Source organism: Parambassis ranga, chromosome 12 (genome assembly GCF_900634625.1).
Source record: "Parambassis ranga chromosome 12, fParRan2.1, whole genome shotgun sequence".
Lineage (NCBI taxonomy): Eukaryota > Metazoa > Chordata > Actinopteri > Ambassidae > Parambassis > Parambassis ranga.
This window is the reverse complement of record NC_041032.1, coordinates 9,644,328-9,665,270: the sequence shown is the minus strand read 5'-3', so window position 1 is coordinate 9,665,270 and position 20,943 is coordinate 9,644,328. Positions and strand designations below refer to the sequence as shown.

The 20,943-nt window shown below is 41.7% G+C and overlaps 1 protein-coding gene across 3 annotated transcripts; it reads right to left on the bottom strand.

The window, feature by feature from the left end:
• Positions 1–265: 265 nt before the first annotated feature.
• Positions 266–20,483, bottom strand: uhrf2 (ubiquitin like with PHD and ring finger domains 2). 3 transcript variants are annotated; one of them, XM_028417744.1, is made up of 16 exons: positions 20,116–20,268; positions 13,103–13,501; positions 11,685–12,004; positions 6,526–6,744; positions 6,322–6,431; positions 6,026–6,212; positions 5,267–5,390; positions 3,642–3,749; positions 3,439–3,543; positions 3,248–3,354; positions 2,539–2,701; positions 2,269–2,406; positions 1,941–2,175; positions 1,578–1,726; positions 1,371–1,469; positions 266–1,279 (listed from the first exon to the last, which is right to left on the bottom strand). In XM_028417744.1, exons 1-16 carry the CDS (start codon positions 20,266–20,268, stop codon positions 1,133–1,135), a joined length of 2,763 nt encoding a protein of 920 aa, XP_028273545.1. In that variant the 3' UTR covers positions 266–1,132. The 3 variants fall into 3 exon arrangements, 2 of the variants coding, with proteins under 2 accessions (XP_028273545.1, XP_028273546.1); XR_003671454.1 differs by lacking the exon at positions 266–1,279 and having other exon boundaries at positions 2,261–2,406; positions 20,116–20,483; XM_028417745.1 differs by lacking the exons at positions 266–1,279; positions 1,371–1,469; positions 1,578–1,726 and having other exon boundaries at positions 1,735–2,175; positions 2,261–2,406; positions 20,116–20,483.
• Between the last annotated feature and the right edge of the window lie 460 nt (positions 20,484–20,943).

Here is a 20,943-nt window from a genome sequence, read left to right as displayed (position 1 = left end):
CAGGATATTTATGTAATGTGTGACTTAAAATGTTAGGGTCATCATTTATACATGTCTGTACATGAATTATTAAGTGCCTATGATTTAATAGTGTGTCATCTTATACATGTATTTTAAACTGCTTGGCAAAAGAAGCAAAACAAGAAGACAGAGTAATGTTAGTAATATACTGTATATTCAATTTCATTTTTTTTTTTTTAGAAAATTCCTTATCAGAAATTTCACAGTATTTCTTTCTTTTTTTAATTAAATCCCCCCCCCCCCCCCCCGGTTCATTCTACCATTACTCCAAACACACTGGACACAGTTGCCAATATCTGTTCTCTGCCAATTCAGGCAGTTACCCCTGATGATGAATTTGCTATTCATATTAGCTCAAGGCATGGCATCAATGGCATTATTCCAAATGACATGAGCAGCTAGCAGGATACTAGCAATGCTCCTGATTAACCTGTTAAAACTGCTGCACATGTCAGTAATAAAGTGCTTCAACAGAATAAGGTACTGTGTGTGTTCGTGTATATGAGTAAATACTATTTTTTTTAATAAAATCATTCCAGTGCCATGATGGACCTCAGATTATCTCTGCATTTGGTGTTAAAACTGCGAGCATGGTACACAAAATGAAAACAGGTTGGCAGGAATCAAACTGCAAATTTCACCATTCTGCCGCTGGGGAGAAATCTTTACAACGTGCTGTTTGTTAATTGATGGAACCGGTGGACAACGGAGTGGGAGGGAAAACGGCAAAAAAAAAAAAAAAAAAAAAATGACCTTGAGATGGCGAGTGGGAGCTGGGGTTGTTTTTGTGCGTTTCTTATCATGTGCGCTTGTGTGATAGGGGGAGAGGGACATTTTAAAAAATGTTCTTTCTTAAATTTTAGGCTGGTGATGTTAATGGAGACGGTCCGAGTTTAACAGATGAGGTCAGTCCCTGCTGAGGTTTTTTGTGTATGAATGATTGTACACATAAATGGCTGTATATGCAATATACATTTGCCCAAGGGTTAAGTATGGTATGTGTGCACACAATGCATTTTTAAAGTGAAGCTCTAGGTACTGATGGTATACAAGGGTGCACAAAATGGATGCCTTGTGTGCGTTTATCCTACTTCTAAATGTGACTTTGACCTCATCGGCCCTTGCTGTAGCCGGGAAAGAACTGGTCAAGCAGCATCTGAAGCGTCTTGTTTTGGATCATGATGAAGTCCTTGCCCAGGTCGTGACGGCAGGCAGGGCAGGTGTACACCTGTGCACGGAAGGACCGCTGGAGACATGCCTAAAGTAAAAGGAGCAGCAGAGATTGACACACAGACAAGGATTTTATGTGGTGATATATTTAATGTATGTATCAAATGCACACAACACACCTTGCAAACGTTGTGTGAGCAGATGGTGGTGATGGGCTGGAAGGCCAGCTCCTGGCAGCACACACACATGAAGATCTGCTCCATCTTACGCAGAAAATTCTACAACAGAAAATTATTATTATTATTATACTGTCTTGCCGACTGATACAGGTAAAGTAAATGGTGGTGTCGCTATACTCTGTGAGATGCTTTATGGTCTGTTCATACCGGCCCTTCTTTAAGGTTTTCCATGGCTTCATCCCAGAGTTTCTTGTTGGCTGTGTCTTCTCGGATCAACTGGCGCTGCTCCTCTGACAGCTGAAAGGCCTCCTCAATCTTCATCCGTTTAGAGGGAGGCTCCACCACTGGGGATGACTCTAGTAAAGCCATGCAAATAGGATTCAAACAGCAGCAACAGCTACTCTTAAAGAGCGAAGGACAATGACAGTAAGCATTCACGGTGTTGTTTGTATTCCTGGGAGAAAAAAATAAACCATCCTGGTGCTTTCACTGATCACACTGTTCTCACCTGTGCTCTTCTTATAACACCTTGTTTGACTTGCTTTGAGCTTCATCTGTAAAAGCACCCACCACTATCTCTGGTAGTCTTCTGCTCTCCATTACTTTGTGGCGCCTCTTCTTCCACACTGGCCACCACATTCTCATCCTCTTCATCCTCATCGATCTCCTCTTTCTCCTTGGGCCTGCGCTGTCTGCGTGGCCTTCCTCTGCCAGGATAGTGCTTGCTCCGGCCACCACGACCAGGCCTAGCGCAAGCCTCCTTCTTTGTTTTGTTAGCCATGGCTGCCAAGTAGCCTGGCGGGTACTATAGACAATCAAAAAATAAAATATAATGAATACACGCATACATGAGACACAGTTTACAAACAGAAACATGCAAGTAGACTCACAGTCTAACCTGAACAGAAAGACCCAGTTTTTTGATCCTGTCCGTCCCTTCAGGTGTCCATGGTGCTGGTTCCTGATCATCACGTCTTAGCAGGTACCTCCACACCAAATACCCACACTTTCCAATCTCTGGCCAGTACTTTACCACCTATGTGCCAGCAACAACCACAAGAAGCAGGTCTGAATTATGGCTGATATCAGATTCTTAAATCGGTATCAGAAAGCGGCTTGTGCGTGGGTACCATGTTTCCCTACATTCATCCATTTGTTTAAACAGTACCTTGTAAATACCATCATAGCGGTTTCCTTCCTCTGGAGCGTATTTGCTGATACGTCGACCTTTGGAGCTGCGCACCACCCTGACTGGTTTTCCTGCCCTCCAGTTCTTGGACTCTGCTCCGTCTTTGTCATTTAGGGGTGCATCACAGTTTAAGGCCAATGCCCTGCAGGGTTCAGCAGCGACAACAAAGGAGAAACGCAAAGTATTAAGGTTCTGATTTACTTTTTATTTTATTTTTCATTTTAGATACTTTAATAATCCCAGAGGGAAAGTGTTTTTTAAGGCTGCTGCCAAGCAGTGTCATACAATGACCAGCAAGGTGCAGTGCGGGTAAAGTGTCTTGCCCAAGGCATTGGACAACCCTGCTATACCACTGAGCCACTGCTGCCCTTTTGTGACTTTAGCTGAAATATTGGATCATTTGAACACCATGTGATAAGTCACTATTTTGATGATACTGAAATTGGGTGAATTTAAATTGTGGTGCCTGTTCATGGCCAGTGGCCTGACCCGCATGAGGCCAATGCCCTGCAGGGTTTAGCAGCGACAACAAAGGTGAAATGCACATTAATAGATTATTAATGAAAAAAGGAAGAAATAAAAACAAGGTTCTGAAATATCGGATCATCTGAACACGTATTAAAATTCAACCATGTGATAAGTCACTATTTTGATGATGCTGAACTTGGGTGAATTTAAATTGTCGTGCCTGTTCATGTGGGTCAGGGTCTGGTCAAAAGAGTGCTCGCCGATACGTTTGTTTCCTGAGAGGTCACGACCCCCGCTCCCAGTGTAGGTGAACTCGTCTCCCCGGTCCTATTAACAGGTCACAGTCATTATAACACAGTTAACATGCAGGAGCATTACTTTCCATGTGATGAGAAACTTCATAAAACCCACCACTTCATCCTCAAAGCCCCCGGCCAGAACCAGTGAGTAGGAGCCATCATTGCTGCGCCCGTGGATACCACCGACATGTGGCCTGTGAACACCTGCCTCACTCACCTGAACAGGTTAACATAGAGAGAAAGATAGGTTCCTTAATTATTTCAGCGTTTGTCTCTTGACTATAATATACAAATACATCCTTAAAAACAGCTCACCTGTACTCTGAATTTCCAAGTGGTTCCAACAGGAATCCCAGGTATGGGTCCATAGTGGTTTGAAGGAACAATTGTGCATTCTTTAGTGCGCCCAACACAGGCCATACCCTGCAATTACATCAAGAAAGGAAAGCACTGTAACACACCGTACATGCAAATTATTACCAATGAAAGCAAAAGTGAGTGTGTTTGTTTGTAGTGTATATAATATGTAGTAGTATTATTTTGTAGTATTGTAGTATTAGTAGTAATATTTTATTTTAAGGATTATAAACCTGCCATATTATGAAAGCTAAGTTAAAACTCTGTGTGACTTCATATCTGCCCAAACACACAAGCTGGGCTGTTTTCAATTAGTCCACAGAGAAAGGGAGCATTCTGGTAAAGAAAGGAGTTATTTTCCATTGGCAGTTCCAGGAAAGTGGCTAAGTCATGCTTAATGGCATTGTTCACATTACACCGTAGAGCAGAGCGTCAGCAAGAGAGCGAGGCCAGCGTGGAAACAAGCCACACAGAATCTCAAACGTGTTGCCATGAGACGACTCGGAGGAGATTTTGAGGAAAATATTTTGCTGTGCGCCTAAAACAGATGCTTTTTTTAAAGAAAGGAAGAAAAAGAAAAGAAATTTAAATATATGTCAGATGTTTCCTCCGTCTCATTTTCTGCCTAGTAGCTAGACTAATATAATAATAGCTTTTGCCAAGTACGGCTTGTACTCAGTGATGCCTCAGACGCTCTTCAGGGATATCATGATTAACGAGAGAACTAATACAAATGAAAACTTCTAGATGGTAAGTAATGACTGGATTAAAAAAAAACTGAGAATACTCTGTGATGTGTTCAGGCAATGTTTGGAAGACCTTCAAAAACTTGCAAGGATGAAACAAAAACATTGTCATCTGATCAGGCAAAACATGGCAGACAATTATTTCCACTACACACATAAAAGATGTGGTGCAGAACAAAGCAGTTTGTAGGAAGTCAATTGGATACAACATGCATGACATGTGGATGATGAAAGGACAAATGAATCAATCAGTCTGACCAAACATATGGTGCCAAAGGTAATAACAACTGTAAGTTACAGATTGATGTTTGACCATAATTTTACTGAACGTTTCATTTAAGTAGGTTCAGTTCAGTGTTTGAAGACCATTTATAAGCAAATATAATTTTTGGTTAGGATGAAATACACCAAGAATACCACAATATTTGCTCATGCACACACACAGAAACTGTGTCTAAAGTGGATACATCTGATGAATGTTTTCCCCAGGAGGAATTCAAACATGCTGACACATAATAATCAAGAAACCTCAGTAATCTGTTTATTTTATTCAGCAGCGAATGTTACAGTGTAAACCTGACTGGAGAAAATAGAAAATATATCCTCTGTCTCCTGTCCTGGCTACTTCAGCCTACATGTGCTCAGCAAAAGTGACTGAAGTTTTTAAAAACGGCCTGTCTAAATTACTGGCACGGAAAAACCTTTGGCACAATATAGCCTTTGCTTCCTTCAAGGTAATCTGAAGAGAAACCACAGGCCTTCCCCCAGGCTTAAATTCACTTTCAGTCTGAAAGAGCAGCTGCCAGTCCTTCAGGTTTTTGTGTGTGCATGTCTCACCTTTCCCCAGTCTCTTTGACTCTCAGTTGTCGCTGAAGGCATTTTGGCTTTCTTCTTGCTGGCTTTGAGCTTCTCGCCCGCCTTCACAACCTCACTGGTGTCGTTCTTACAGGTTGGACAGTACCTGCAGAATGAAAGGAAAATAATTACATAATATATAATTACATACTTAAAACTTCGGACTGACAGAAGGCTCATCCAATCACCTGCTGGGTATTTTTTTTTAAAGATGCTGGATGCTGCTTTTCTAAACTGTTTCCACAGAAGACTTCACAGATGGTTCTGTGTAATAAACCATCTGGTAAGTCATGTTAGGTAAAATCTGATTGAATATACGGTACTCAAACCAGGACTCCCACCAGCTTTCTATCTCACTCGAGCCTTTATAGCAAATACGAATGCCATAATTGCAAAAATGCAGTGAAAATCCTCAACTGACATTCACTTTCTTGAATTTTTCTGACCTGCTAATATTGTTTTCAGTGACATTAACACTACATATGTCCTACTCAGATTTCTAATACTTATATCTAATGCTTTTTGCTTATCTCATAGTAGCGAAAACATTCATTGCATTAGATGAACTCCCACCTGTGAATGCATTATATCATCATTTCATATTGATTGATAACCTCAGTCACCACTTAATTACTGTGTAAATGCGTTTCAGCCCACACCATTAATCAACCTCTTTAAAACGCTGATGTAAAAGCGCACAATCCTGTGGCTAATTGTCGGGCTATGGTCGCTCTCTCTTACCAGTCCTCGTCCTCTGGGATCTGGGCCAGTGGTGGGTTGAGGCAGTAGATGTGGAACGCCATGTTGCACTCATCACACAGCAGCTGCATGTGAGCATCCTGCTTCCCTCCACACACACAGCAGGAGCAGAATCGACACTCTGCGTCAGGGTCGGCCTTGCAGTGTTTGCACTCAGGCCCACTCTTCCCTGCAGTCAAGAACAAGAAGGATCCTTTTATGCAATAAGCACATGCATGAATAGTTTTCCGCTATTAATTAGCCACTTGTATTTGAATGTGTCAGAGGTTTGCTTGTACGTTTAAACTGTCCATCTGCAGCTGATAGTGCACGAGCTCCTGGTTTCTCCACCTGGTAGATTTCATCCAGAAACTGAACTTTACAATCTGCAATTACATCTCCAGGACCCCTAGAGTAAGGGTGAGAGACACAGGAAGAAAGAATCTCTTACATCTCTTTACACCCAGCGCATCACCCTCCCACCTAGGAAGGAAGATCCTCACCCTAGGAGGATATTGACTTTGAGCTCCTTGTTGGTACGTGTGGTCTGATTGAGAGTCACAATCTCAGCGTCGAACCAGAATCCCCTCTCATCTGGTGTCTCCATGTTGTAGTTAACCATCACCTTCATGCCCACCTCGAGCTGGTCCCAACGCAGCAGGGTCCTGGCACGAGGCCGCACATCCACTGGTGGGATATCCACCACGCCGTTCTCTGGGTAACTAATAGAGAAAAGAGATTAGGTTTAATTCATCGCTTAGTTAAAACTCAGGACTGAAGTAAAGTAGTAAGGTTTCTAGTATAGAGTGAAAGCCCATTCACTCATTTCGACATAAGGATTACTAAAAGTTTCCTGCTTTAAAATTCTACATGACACCCGCTGGAGCTGTTGTTTTAAAGGGTGGGTGGGGAGTGAGGTGGGGGGAATGAATCATTCGGTTTTGTGGTAACTTTATCATGTTGTTCATGCTCACTTGACAAAAACCAGACATTTAAGACAACAAGAAAACTCCCAATGTCGTTTGATCACGGCTGAGTCACCATATCCTGAGTGTAGTTTCTGGGAACTGCCACTGCCGGTGAGTAAAGGTGAGCCGGCTAAGGATGACCAGCAGCCAAAGAAAATACATGGTAGGGTTAGGCTAAATGACATCACACATCTACAATGTAAAACAGACATCATTTTGTTTTTGTCTTTTTTTTTTCATCCTTTAATAAAAATCCAGGAATTTCTGCACCAAGCTATGAAACAGCCTAAACACATAACCCTCATAAAAGCACATCATGCAAATTGAATGCTTCTCCTAGATGAATTTAACAAATAAGTGAGTTTTACAGTATCAATCTTTTCATCTAATGCTTGACAAACAACTACTTTATCACATTTTCATTAATAATAAACTACTACCACATTCATAGCCTTCATAGTCAAAACAAGACAATCAGAATAAGTGTGAACACAGCTTCTTGTCTTGCAAAACTGGAGTGGATGTAGAGGTTAACCGTGCAGGTTTTCTGTCTGCCAATCATCACAAAGCTCCACGTATGAGGTCTGGCTCTGAAATAAATTAACACCTTGCCTGTTTGCCAGTGGCTGGAACTATGCTTAAAGAGGAACAATGCATTAGCACTGCTTTACTGCACAACAATCCACACACCCAGGTCCACTTACACAGTGGGAGGTCAACGGGGAATAGAAGAACAGTGCACATCAGCGAGCAATGTAAGAGTGTATAGTGTATGTGGGAAAACTGAGAGAGAGACTGTTCTGACACAGAACCAACACAGCCTGGAAATATTTTAGGTGGGCTTTTTGCTTATTGAAAAAGTCCAAGTTGTGTTTTTTATGCCATTTTAAACTGACAGTAGAGACAGACCGTATGAGCTGTAGCAGAACTATTAGTGCACTCCCAGGAAGAGGAGGCCAGGGCACAGTGCAGGGATTTCCTTTTTTAGGCCCAGGGGATTACTGTGGTTTTGGGAAGAGTTAGGGGGTGGGTGAATGCAAGCAACACAAAAACACACACAGACAACGCCAACATGCACATGTATATGCACACACTCACACACACAGGAGAGGAATATCAACTGTGGAGCACAATAGGTCTCGGCATGAACAGAAGGCGAACAGGGAGCGACACAAGGGAAGCACAAGTACCCGAGCTTAAGACCCCATAAGCTCTGCCTCTCTGACCTGCTACAGACCATCAAACATCAGGCTACAGCAGTTACTTACACTCTGACCTACAGTGACTGCAGCAGTAGAATATAACGCACTTCTTTTAAAGGCAGCAGAATCAAATAATGAATGTGCTACATTTAACTTGCTGGGGAAACATGAGGGAGGCTATGAACCTGCAGCGTGACACATAAGAAACCTGTTTTTGTTTTAATTATACACATCACAGTCATAATGATACATAGATATCGCTCATATTACTTTTCTGGCACATGTGGACAGTCTGACCGTAAGTTTCTTCGGCTGTTCACTGACCCACATTGTGCAATTACAAACTAATCCAAAAACAATTGCTTCCATTCAGATTTGGCCAGTCTACAACTGCAAACAAAATGCCTTCTAATCACGTATACAACCCGCGGAAAAAGCGTTTCTGTTCACGCAGTAACCAAAAGAACAGAAAACTGGTCTGTATTATGTGTTGGGCCGTTTTTGGCATCGACAACAGCTGCCAAACATTTTGGCAGAGATTCAGCAGAAACATCCGCACTCAATGCTACTGCCCATGGTTAATGGGTGGAGGCTGCTCTCTGTGGATGTTGCTTTTAAGTGCATTCCAACTGTGTGTATGTGTGTGTGGTGTGGTGTGGGGAAGCACACCAAAATGTAAACGTCCCTGAAACCATTCGAAAGAGTTTTAAGATGCTAAAGCGAGACTTTGTAACCTTAGACGAACAGATGGAGAGCGAGAGAGAGATGCCAAAACACTAAACATGAAATAACAAAATTACATGGAGCCTGGGCTGAAAGCTTGTTGCACCAAAAGTTAATATAGAGCTCTATCCCCTTTGTTTTGGCATGCTGTCACGTCACATGATTTTTTTAGGCTTGCCTTTTGTGACACCACATCCTGCTCATTTAGATGTCTTCGGTCCATACTGTGTTCATATATCAGTCAAACCACAAGAGACTGTGTTCGGAGCTTGTTTGCACTTGTTTGGCACACACCAAGATTCAGATTTTTGTAGCGTCCGACTTAATAAAACATCCAAACACCAGTCTGACTGAGAGATAAATATTGTTGCAGATAAACCCTTCAGAGGGAAGGATCTGAGAGTACACATATTGACTTGTGTCGTAGTTAGAACTACAAACAATAGCTGTGTTCTGCTGTGCTCAAAGCACACTGCAACAGAAGAAGCTAAATGGGATCATTCATTGTCTACTTAAAATGTAAGATGTCCACCGGAAAGATTTCAGTCACAGCAAATATGAACCTCAACCTGCCCATGTGGTGCTCAAACCCAAACAACTGCACATACCATGTAGTATTCTGGTGACAGGCTTGCTCTCTGTGGAATAAGGACACATTATTGGAGACTGCTTTCCTCTGTATTTCATTGCAACTTAATGAGAAATTACTGCAGATAAAACTCTCAGACACGCTCAGATAACAGCAGGCCAGCTGCCACTGCTTTAAATTCTTGTACTATCTCTTCCACTGTATATGCGGATCCAAGTTAATTAGAGGACAGAGCCTATTTTAGATGTGTTTAAGCTTTTGATTTAGCAAAAATACTCCCAAAATACTACTATTAGGGTTCACATTTTAATATTAGACATGATTACAAACACTTTTCTCGGATGAGGTGTAAAGCTCCAGAGTTGTCTCATTAACGATGAAAAAGTAGGAGCGTTTAATGACATTTAACAAGGCTCTGTTATACTCAAGTGCTCCTGTAAGCCATTACAACGAGAGGGTGAGCCATGAGGCGAAACAACAGGACCTTGAAACTAAAGCAGCTACACAGAATTCAGCCAATACACATTCTACCAAAAAAACTGACATGTAAAAATGTCATCCACTGAGATTTCCGAGAAGAAGGCAGATAATGCTGCTGGCTACTTATAACCTGGCAATGTGTAATGTAAACAGACATCTCCATGAATATGCACGGTGAACCAGATTATGTTTACTTGGATTGGATGCATGTCTGTCAATCATTTGGGCTAAGTTCAACCAACCAGATGCTGATATCAATGAAGTTAATACATCAGCAGAAAATGATGTAATGGCAATCTAAATTTGTATATAATAATCTAATCAACGCACACACACACATTAATCACAGACACACGGCACCTCAGTTTTCTCGAGCAGCCGAGAGGAAAATCTCCCAACGTATCGCTCCACTTTTGATTTTTGTGGCTCGTTATATTCTGCAGAAACACCACCACGTTCAATGCAAAAGCAGGGCGGTTATACTGTAGGGCTGGTTGTCTTTCTTAGGCTCGGCAGGCAGGTGTTTAAAGGGCTGTGTGTATGTGTGTATGTGCGTGCATGTGAGAGAGTGCGTGGGAAGGCAGAGCAATCTTACCTACCCTCCAATTTTCTCTGGCAAACAAAATGATGGAAGAAACCTGGAATGGTGCTCAGGACAGAGATGAACACCGTGCGTTTAGGAGGCAGAAGAGTATATTAGACACACTAGAAGCTGACAATTCAGATCTTCTGCTTGTGGCTTTTCGGGGGGAGCACACCAACTGGCTTGGATTCTTGGCTCAGCTGGTGAATACACAAATCACACATCACCGCAACATTCTAGTTTTAAACCTTTGTTTGTCTTTCAATTCACCCCTTCTCTCCCTCTCTGATCTGTAACAGTAAAATAGGAGGAACATGACTAAAGCAACAACGTAAGTAAACAAACAAATAAATGTAGTTTATATATTGCAATAAAAAAAGGGTGCACAAAATACTGTGGATTACTAGATTGCCCCTGCAGGAGTACTCCTGTCTCACTGCAAGCGATAAAACAAATCAAACCAGAAAAGCAGGGATTTGGAAGACTGGGGAATATCGATTGGGAATTAAGTCTACATAAAAGAAATCGCACACCGACTGCTCAACACACCTTGATAACATTTCATGTTAACATCCCTCGACAGAAACACACATGCACACTGCACGGCAGACGCAGTGAGGAGGCTATGTCTCACCGGTGGCATGTTCACAGCAATTACAGACAAAGCCGAAGGAGGCAAGCGAAGAAGTAATGCTCCCGAGAACTCATGAGTTACCATGGAAACCTCTGCTTCTGAATGAATTTGCTGGAAAAAGGGGAACGCAGGAGATAGAGTCCAAATTGTAGCATCAACAACCCAAGCCCTCTTTTTCCATCCCCTGGACTGTCAGGAGAAAACAGGCTTTTTTGTTTGTCTGTTATTGATGCCCAAAGTCACTAATATTTGTGTGTGTGTGTGTGTACTGCATACACACATACGCACTTATATTTGGACAAATAATTTTTTAACATACGCATATCTAGCAAGAAGGCAGGCATTCACACACTGCAGCGGTGCCAATTCTGATTCTCACTATGTATTTTTTTTTTCTAGATTTTTCATGCCGCAATGACACTGTGCAGATAATGTGTTAAGTTGCAGCAGCAACCTTCCCTGGCATGATGAGATACTACTTACTCTTCATATTTAATGTGGTAAATTACATCCTCTTCTCTCTCCTTGCTCTCTGTTGCTGCTGTAGAGTCTGTCTGAGAGGTGGAGGCTCCATTACTCTCCGAGTTTAACACAACATTATTCCTGTTACTGTCTGTGGTTTGACCCTGGCTGTAGGCCTGTCCCAGCTCAGCCTCCAGCTTTCCATTAGTCCTTTTTGAGGGCCGGCCCACCTTGCCCTTGGTGGGCGTTATCTGTTCTTTGGGAGGGAGTGTCACGTTTTCGATGCAGGCCTCAAACCAGGCACCGATGCTGACGTCTCTGCAGTCCACCAGCTCGTGAATCTGAGGAGACACAATGACAAATTTGTTGTTACGATTTGTCGTTGATTTGTGATGTTCTTACAGTGGCGCAGTATGAAGACAACTAAGAGAATATCACAGTCAACTTTTGCCATTGTTATGTGTGTACTGAGTATTACTACATACTGAGAACTGGTTTTGAGTTTAAAGTCTCTGAGAAATGATTTATTAAATGAACTAACATTATCCTGGAACAGGAACTGAATGGATTAAATACTAGAGTAATGTTGAAATCAATCCCGCCCACGTCTCTAGTGTTGCTTTGTGAATACTGAGTCTGCAGTGAATGCTTAAAGGCACAGATCACCCCCAAAACAAAATGTTTTTCCTGTGGCCTGCGGTGTAAGGAATCCATCTGGATGGTTTAAGATATATCAGCTGCAGATAATTCTTCCTTCACTTCATTACAATTTATGTAAAAAGGAAAACAGCTGTGGCTTGCCTCTCAATCGATCAATCATGACTCATGTTCTGCAAGGAGCTGTTTTCTACCAAATTACAACCAGCTAGAGATATTTAAATTTGGGTTGCACTATCCCTTTAAAGTCTGCAAAAGCATGTGACTTTGTTATCCATTGAAGACGCATAGTCTCCAACTCATGTACTTGATTATTGATCTTCCTCCAGGCTGGACTGCAAGCACAAAAAAAGTCAAGTCCCACACAGAATTCTCAGACGTGTAGGTTAGCAGCCTGCCTGCAAAGTGCAATGACTCACCACACACACAGGCTCTGAATGCAGCCTATTTATAATGTGTAAGTTGGTCAGTGTCACGGTTGTTTCTTATGTGTGGTTTGGCATGTGCCTTCCTGGCAAAGTGAGCACCATGCCTGTAAATTAGAAGCATACGTGGTATCAGAACGTTCGACAGAAGAGTGAGAATTGAAGGGTAAAAAATTTCCAGCGGAGTTGCTTTGCAGTCTGTCTGTAATTTGATTTGCCATGCTCCATATAAATAAGATGTCCTGAACAAGAATCTCTGGCAGTGATTTCCTTGCAGGGTATTAGATGCTCTGTAATTTAGCTAAGAAGAGCTAGAACAGCCAGTTCTACACAAAGTATTTACACTGCTGTCCTCACCTTATAAAAACCAATTCCTGGGTCAATTAGTGTGTTCTTGCTGGATGTGGGTGGCTGGGAATCCTGCACTGGACTGGAGGACTTGAACCCATTTTTGGTACTGGTTGAGTTACTGGTTGCGCTGGTATCCGGCTTGGTTTCGTTAACAGTGCTGGTAGTGATGGTGCTGTTGCTTTTATTGTCTATACTGGGGGATGTTTCCATAGCAACCGGAGAGACGGGAGCTGGGGACCGGTGGCTTTCAGACCTGGAGTCAGGTGGTAGAGCTGAACTACAGGCAACACCCAAGGAGTCTTTGGCAGCTGGGCTGTCTGGAGTGTCCGTTTGTGAGCGAATCAGCAGCTGAACAATATCATTGAGACCCACGTTGTAGTCAAACAGCGTCTGTCCATCTTCCATCTGAATAAACAGAAATTAAAATGTCACTAAACACATTCACTTAATTATCTATTTATGAATCCAGTGATTATCTCTTGAATTTAGTCAGGTAAAAAACACCAATTATATGTATATGTATGTATATATATATATATATATATATATATATATATATATATATATAGAATGCTATCAGACAAATATACACAGTATACTATATAAATATACTAAAGGATAGGTATTGAATGCATGTAGCTATACGTGAGTAGTAAAGATTAGCTCCTACGGCTGTGAAGCTGTAACTTGGCACTACTCATGCAATGTTTGTAATTGTTTACATATCCAGTCCAATAGAAATAAATGTCTATATGTGGCTCCTCTCACTATGGTATCCACAGGGATTTTCTAAAAGAAAAAAAAAAACAACAAACATGAATGCATGAATTAAAGTGATAGGAGATGTAGCTGGGGGAAAAGAAATGACTAGGTTGCTATGACAACCAAAAGAGAACCCACCCCCTCACCCCCCACCTCATGACTCTGAATCATATATATACAAATGCTGTCGACACAAACCCACCTCTCTGATCAGTGTGACCCTTTTAGGCAGTGCGGCATATGTGCATCCTAAAAAAAAACAAGGGCCATTTATAAAGCCATATTTACTCCGCCACTACAGCCCATCTATTGTTAAGTGTACTGTAATGCTACTGCCTAATAGGAGCAAAATGTATGGCTGCTAATGCCAACTGATTACGGACATCAGCTATTCATTTCAGCCCTCAACCCCACAAGCCCATTGTGCTGGGCAGACAAGCATGGCCGCCACTCTCTGTCGCGTTCTTCCTCTTCTCTCTTCTTCGTTATTTGACTGCAAGGAGGAGAGTGGTTGGAGGTGTAGCAGAAGAGCAGTAGAGGGAGCAAGCGCAATTTCCCCATCTCTCCCTCTTTTTAATAGTCTCATGAAATTTAGATCAGAGGAGCGGTGGTGCAAACACACTGCCATACAGTACAGTGGTTGTATACCTCAAACTGTCTGTCTATCTCAGCGTTTCTTTGTCTGCCACCTTGCCGAAGCTCAGTTTTTGATTTAGTCTCGGTAATTGACTGTCTACCACCGTGTGTGTCTGTCTTCTGCTATTTTCATTGGGAAAGGAAAGGTAAACAAACAGTCATGAATGTGGACAGTGGAGGTTTGATGGACGGAGAGTACAACATACAGTAGAAGTGCACTGCACCAAACACATAAATGATATCCGAGCTGTTTATAACAGCTTCCCATAGCGACTTCATTTCCATCGGTGTGATCAGCCAGCCTCTCGCTGCATTCACTCATACTCAGCTGAATAATCCTCGAAACAAAAGAGCCACCAACTGAACAGGAAAATATTAGGAAACCAGCTTTACATATTCAGAGAAAACTACATCGTTTGTCATGTTGATTGAGGACGTGACATTTTCTCACCCAGGATGAACACAGCATAATCTAAAACAGACTGCCTCGTGTCTTCATTATGTGACTCGGTCAAATGTTGGTTCATCGTTCCAGGGGGAGGCTTCAGTCCTGAGCACACATCATAACAAAGCTTTACCAGCGACACTTGACTCAAACAAATATGAGTCAAAAAAATACTGTCTGTGTAAATGTAGGGCATTGTTGAGTGGAATATCTACACACAAGGGTAATTTCTCTGTTGTGAACAGCTCTTTCAAATGTCTTATCATAGCAACCACCAAAGACAATAGAAGAAAGAACATCGAACAAAGACGTGACAAAGACCTGTGGCTCTCTATACAAACATAGCAAAAAATCTAGGCTCATAACAGACATCTCCTGTAATGCAATAAATCTGATTATGTTGCTGTTTAATACCTATCATGAAAGAAAATAAGTAGGGATTTGGCAATGATGTTGCATCACTGTATATTGTGCTTTATTACTGTAAGGCTCTTAATGAGGATAACATTCTTACACTGACGCAGCAAGGCAACCTTCTTTGTGTCTGCATAAAGATGTCGAATCAAGGTGCAGCATGTACACATTGTCCTAAAAACCATGTTTAAAGTGTGAAACTATTTCACAGGGAGATTTTTATAACAAAGCAGAAATTAGCCTTTTTTGCTCAGGCAGGCCGCCCGAAACCCCCTTACTCCTGCACAAGTCCCCGCCCACAGTCTGTGTTGGCACGGAGTTGAGCAAAATAGGTCATATTACCAAAAACAATGACATAGGGTGTGTCTGCATGCATGCCATCTCCGAGCTTCCATCTTTTATCCCTCATTTAGCTCACAGTCAATGCTCAGCTTTCCAGCAAAAATTACCTGGGAAGGTGAGATGTTTTTGCTTGTATTTTCAGCTTTTTCTAAAAAGTAGTTTTTTTCTCAAATGTAACGTACAGTACACCAGCTGGTTGTACATGTTGCCACAGCAAAAAGCCATCACTAAATGATTTATTTTGAGGGTATATGAATAGTGCTTTTACTGTCATTACACAAGAAGTGTAATTCCTGCATAGGTTTTTTTATTTTTATATAATCACAGTAAAAAAGGCAACTGACTCCTCCTTACACACAGCCACTGATTAAGCACTGAGACTACCTTCACTGATGCGGTGCTATTCCGCAACCGTACCTTACACACGGCACAGTTTGTTTTGTTATTCACACACTTCTTAGAGACTGTACCTCGCGAAAGGGGCTAGCTAGGGTTTGTAAACAACAAAATGGAATTTGCCACTGAGATCGCAAAGGACCACAGACGCGTGCGAGTGGTGCATTGCAAAAGAACACTTCCAATCACTACCTGCAGCTGAAAAACACAACTATTGAATAGACAAAAGATATGTTAGTCGGTCTTTGTGAGGGTTTTTGCATTTGCTCATTTGTTTCTATATTTATTGGAAATGAAAATGTTTGCAAGCATTCAATTTAATTATTGTCAGAAAGCATTACAAAATTGCAATCTAATTACAACTACCGGTAGTCAATTGCTAAGATATTTATTTAGCTAGCAATAGAGTGATGGTTGAGTTTCACAATTGGTAGTTAGACAACGCTTCTAGTCCCTTTAAGGTGCCTCTGTTAATCTGAGCTCAGTATTCACAATTGATCACTAGGCAATCTAAAATTACTACTATGAGAAGGGGTGTCAAAACTGAAATCACGTGGGAGTGAAAACCAGCAGTTGTAGTCTGGCCTTTCTTTGTCTTTCCTCTTTGTCCAGCCTATCTTATCTTTTCAAATAAGGGTGTGACTGTGCACATGCATGGCTGCAGCCAACTCCACTCCACTTCAAATTCTCTGACATTCTACAGCTTAGCAATACCCAAAGAAAAAATCCCTCAATCGAAGAGTCACTACATAAATCCATGTATAATCAAAATGTACGGATATCTAGGTCACAACTGTCTGTTTGAAAGCGGGCCGTCCAATAACTACAGCCGAACAATAGCAGCAAACAGGCCAACTATTTAAACGTGGTGCTGCATCAGTGGAGAAAAATGCAAGTGAACTGCAGCATTGAGACACAGATGCAGCACAAACCGAGCTTTAAACCACTTAACAAAAACAGGCTTTTTGTGAAATTGGTAAATGTAAACCCTAGTGCAAAAATGACTGTGGGCGCAGAGCAGAAAGGCCGCATGGCCAGTGGAAGGTGTGTGAGAGCCCGCATGCGGATGTGAGTGACGTTCAAGAGACGTTCAAAGTGAAACAGAGACACCAAAAGGAGTGCTTGGACAAAACTGAAAAACACACTGAGGCAAAGTTGTGTGGCTTCTGGCTCCAACACCCCTCCGACTGAAGGGCAAGCATGACTTTGAACTCGTAAGGCAGCGTGAGCACTGAGCTGGAGGGAAAAACAAGACGCCATTTTGAAAAGAGAATCAGACTGAGTTGCTCTGCTACAAGACTAAATCCTAACAGAGCGCAGGCACCACTGTGCATGTAGGGGCACTAGCTAGTGTACGCTGCATGTCACTGGCTCATTCCATGCGTTACTTAACACATGGAAATCCCCCTGTTGGAAGAATTCTGGAAACAACCTAACCTGTGTCAGCAGCATGGCCTGCTGGACTTTGTGGAGACAGTCTATCCATATGTCTTACTATGGAAATATATGTGATGCTACTCCTATGATCTCATACATGATATGTTACTGTCATATATAATTATGCTTGTACCTATTCTAAGATGTGTGTATTCTGAGAAGCTGTGTCTGTTAGATAATAGAGGGTATAAAAAGGGAGTTTCTCTGAAAAGACCTTGAGCACTCCTACAGAGGCTACTGTCTGTGTGTGACTGCTCCTTCCTGCAGGAATAAAAGCACTTGAGTGATTAACAGCTGATATTTTGGGTTTTATTCCTAACACCCCCAATCAACACTCCCCACTTATTTTCCACTAGGACTAAAGGAAGAACAGGATTTATTACACAGGCCTAGCCTTCGCTACGACACTCCGCTGACCAGTAAAAGAAGCAAACTACAATCCATTTACAACTAATTAAATTTGTTCCCGTAAAGAGCAGCAATCTTGCTTTGTGTGTTTGTCATCGTGGTGCCGAAAAGATTTTGCTGATTTTAGGAAAAGTGCTCAACACACTGGAAATTAAATCACTGATAGAATACGGTACAGGTGCAGAGGGTGTCAAACCACCACTCCACAAACATATCTATAAATACTTTCCATCCACACAACCTTGTCATTAAACTTCTCTTACTTTGACCACACATGTTTCTCTCAATGGAATGCAGTAGACAACAGACAGAGACAAAAACTAACCCCTTGAGGCGATTCCACAGTCCACCGCCTATTATCACGCAGTTACAACATGAAACCACGTTGCAAAGTGAAAACACTGAAAACACATTTTTTCCCATTTATTGACCTACAATAAAGGCTGACACATATGCATGAAAGAATGTATGCCTGAACATAAACAAACTAAGATCAACATACGATGAGGGGTGCTTGATTCCTGCGGGCTTATCTCCCTGTCTGTGTTATGCTGTGTTAATACTAGCCTTGCAATGATATGCTAAAATTCTAAATTTATGTTTTTTACTGGTGCATGTGGCTCAATATCTGATGTTTTGATTCTGTTGTGCACTGTTTACAATAATACATGATTTTACATAAAAATAAGTCTGCATATAATATGTGTCCCATTACCAATAGATAGCTGGAGCCCTGACTACTTCAGAGTCATTTGATCAGGGAGTAAATGCAGACTTTACCCTTTCTGACAGAAAATAAAGACATTAAAAATGTTTTGTCCACTGTAAAAGGAGCGTGTAATATACAATATTTCACCCGTACACCGCAGACCAGTGAATTAAGCACTGTATTCTCCGTGAATAGCACAGTAGTGAATGAATGGACAAAACACTAATGGGGAGTAAATAAACAATGGCTCCATCCTTGCCACTAACATCATGCTTGTCAAATATGTTTCCTTTACTACCAAGGTAAGCTATAGATTGTCAATATGTGAAGATGTACAAACAATATCAGCTGACATTGGAGAATGATTTCTCTATATAACCAGCTGTAAAGACCATTTATTGTTGTATTGTTTACGACTAACGTCTGATTCATACATTATATATTACAGCAATATAATCCAATATCATAAAAGGCCAGGATGGTATATGTTGTCAAAATAAATACTGGTTTACATGATTTTTCTATTCATCAGGTACATTCTAACGTCTTTGTTCTTACATATTTAACATCTCATGGTATATAGAAAATCTTCATTTAAGTAATAATGATTTACACAGGAAAACTTATATTGTCTTAATATGCAATAATTATTTGAAATAACAACTAACAGATGGGCCAGAATCTACACAGATATTAACAATGGTTAATATGTTCATGCTCAATGTGAATGGAAATGAAGAGATCAGAATCTGAGTCCTGAATATGCCACACACAAATCTATGAATAAATGGATATAACAGTTAAACTATTATCGCCATGAGAGGAGAGCCAGGCAGCCTTACAGTATGCAGTCCTGTCTGACCTCCCCGTACAGTGTGCGTAAAGCGGTGACGCCAGGGTGTAAACACAGCTACACTTGCCTTTAGATGTCAGAGCACGTGTAGCTGCGAGGCTCCTCTACCCTCTCTCAAATGATCATAAACACAATCACAACCAGACCTCATGAGATCTATAGTGACACCACGTTACAAAGCAGAAGTGAGAGGACGCGCTGACGCACAGGTGTAAACGGAGCTGGCGTTAATTCAGCGTCTGTGTGTGTGTTTACATCGCACTACTTTGCTCTACATGTGGAAACAGAGGGTGCCGTTCTCCTTTCTCTCTCTCTCTCGCAGCAATGTAAACAAACATGTCTACGGAGGTGGGGCATTTGTTGCACGCAGCTCTCCCTAAACAACGTAGAAAGGAGCAAAGTATATATATTTCCAGGTTTTCCCAAAGGATGGCACACAGTGTACCTCCGGGATCTTGCGCAAGAACTATTGGCGAATTCCTATCAAAACAGGAAGCTCGCATGGGTCCGAAACGGCTTCTTCAGAGGACCACTCACTCTCCAGCAGCACCTATAAGCCCGCCGAAGGTCTAAAACTGACTGTTGCATGACAGAGTGACACATAAAATGAGCTTTACCTGCTTCCCTCGGTAGAAGAGGCGCTGCTGTTGCGGGCCTACATTGAAGATGTCTTGTATTTTCAACCGTAAAGACTCAATTTTGGTCAATCTAGAAAGATCCTCAACGGTTCGCGTCTCCTTCCCGTCTATAGTACGAACCTGGATCCACATCGTTACGCCGCCCTGTTACGTCTCTGAATAAAAGGCAGATAAAGCAAGTATTTCACACGCGAAGAATTTTGTTTTTTCCCCAGAGTCAAAAAATTAAATAAAAGACAGAATACAACAATTTTCAGGGCTCCATCGCGTTTTCCTCTGCAGAGGTAACGTCGGACTGGCTCACGCAGGAGGTGTCTCACATGAGGTCGCGGCGCCAAGCAAATCTCGCGAAGCAACGTTCATGGTGCCCAGTGTGCAGTTAAAGGCGCAGCGCTCACTTTAATGTGCAAAAAAAGGCACCACATGAGCCCCGTGGTGATCTGTATTTGACTAATTCAACCCAAAATACTACTTAGAACCACTGTAGTTTTAATTCGTTCACAGTTACATTTGTTATTATGGTTTTCTGTAGCATCAGTTCGTAAAGACACATCAGAAACATTCACTTTTTCTGTTTGTTATCCAGGTTTGCTTCACATGAAAACATCTGTATACATTCAGGACAGCTCTGATTTTGTTTTTACATCTTTACACTGCTTCACAACTACAATAAGTTTCACAGTGAAGTCATATTGCAAGACTTATATTCTTATATAAACCTCATTGGCGCACAGAGAGCCATCAGCTAAAGGCCAACCAATGCACTGAGGTCACTGGTGTTTACTGGTGATGTGCCTGCTAAAAGAA

Coding starts and splice junctions, on each gene's coding strand:
- uhrf2 (XM_028417744.1), bottom strand. CDS start 20,268: ATGTGGATCCAGGTTCGTACTATAGACGGGAAGGAGACGCGAACCGTT. Junction 3,750..5,266: donor GTCAAAGAGACTGGGGAAAG/GTGAGACATGCA, acceptor ATGTAATTGCAG/GGTATGGCCTGTGTTGGGCG. Junction 2,407..2,538: donor GCTATGATGGTATTTACAAG/GTACTGTTTAAA, acceptor GCTGGCACATAG/GTGGTAAAGTACTGGCCAGA.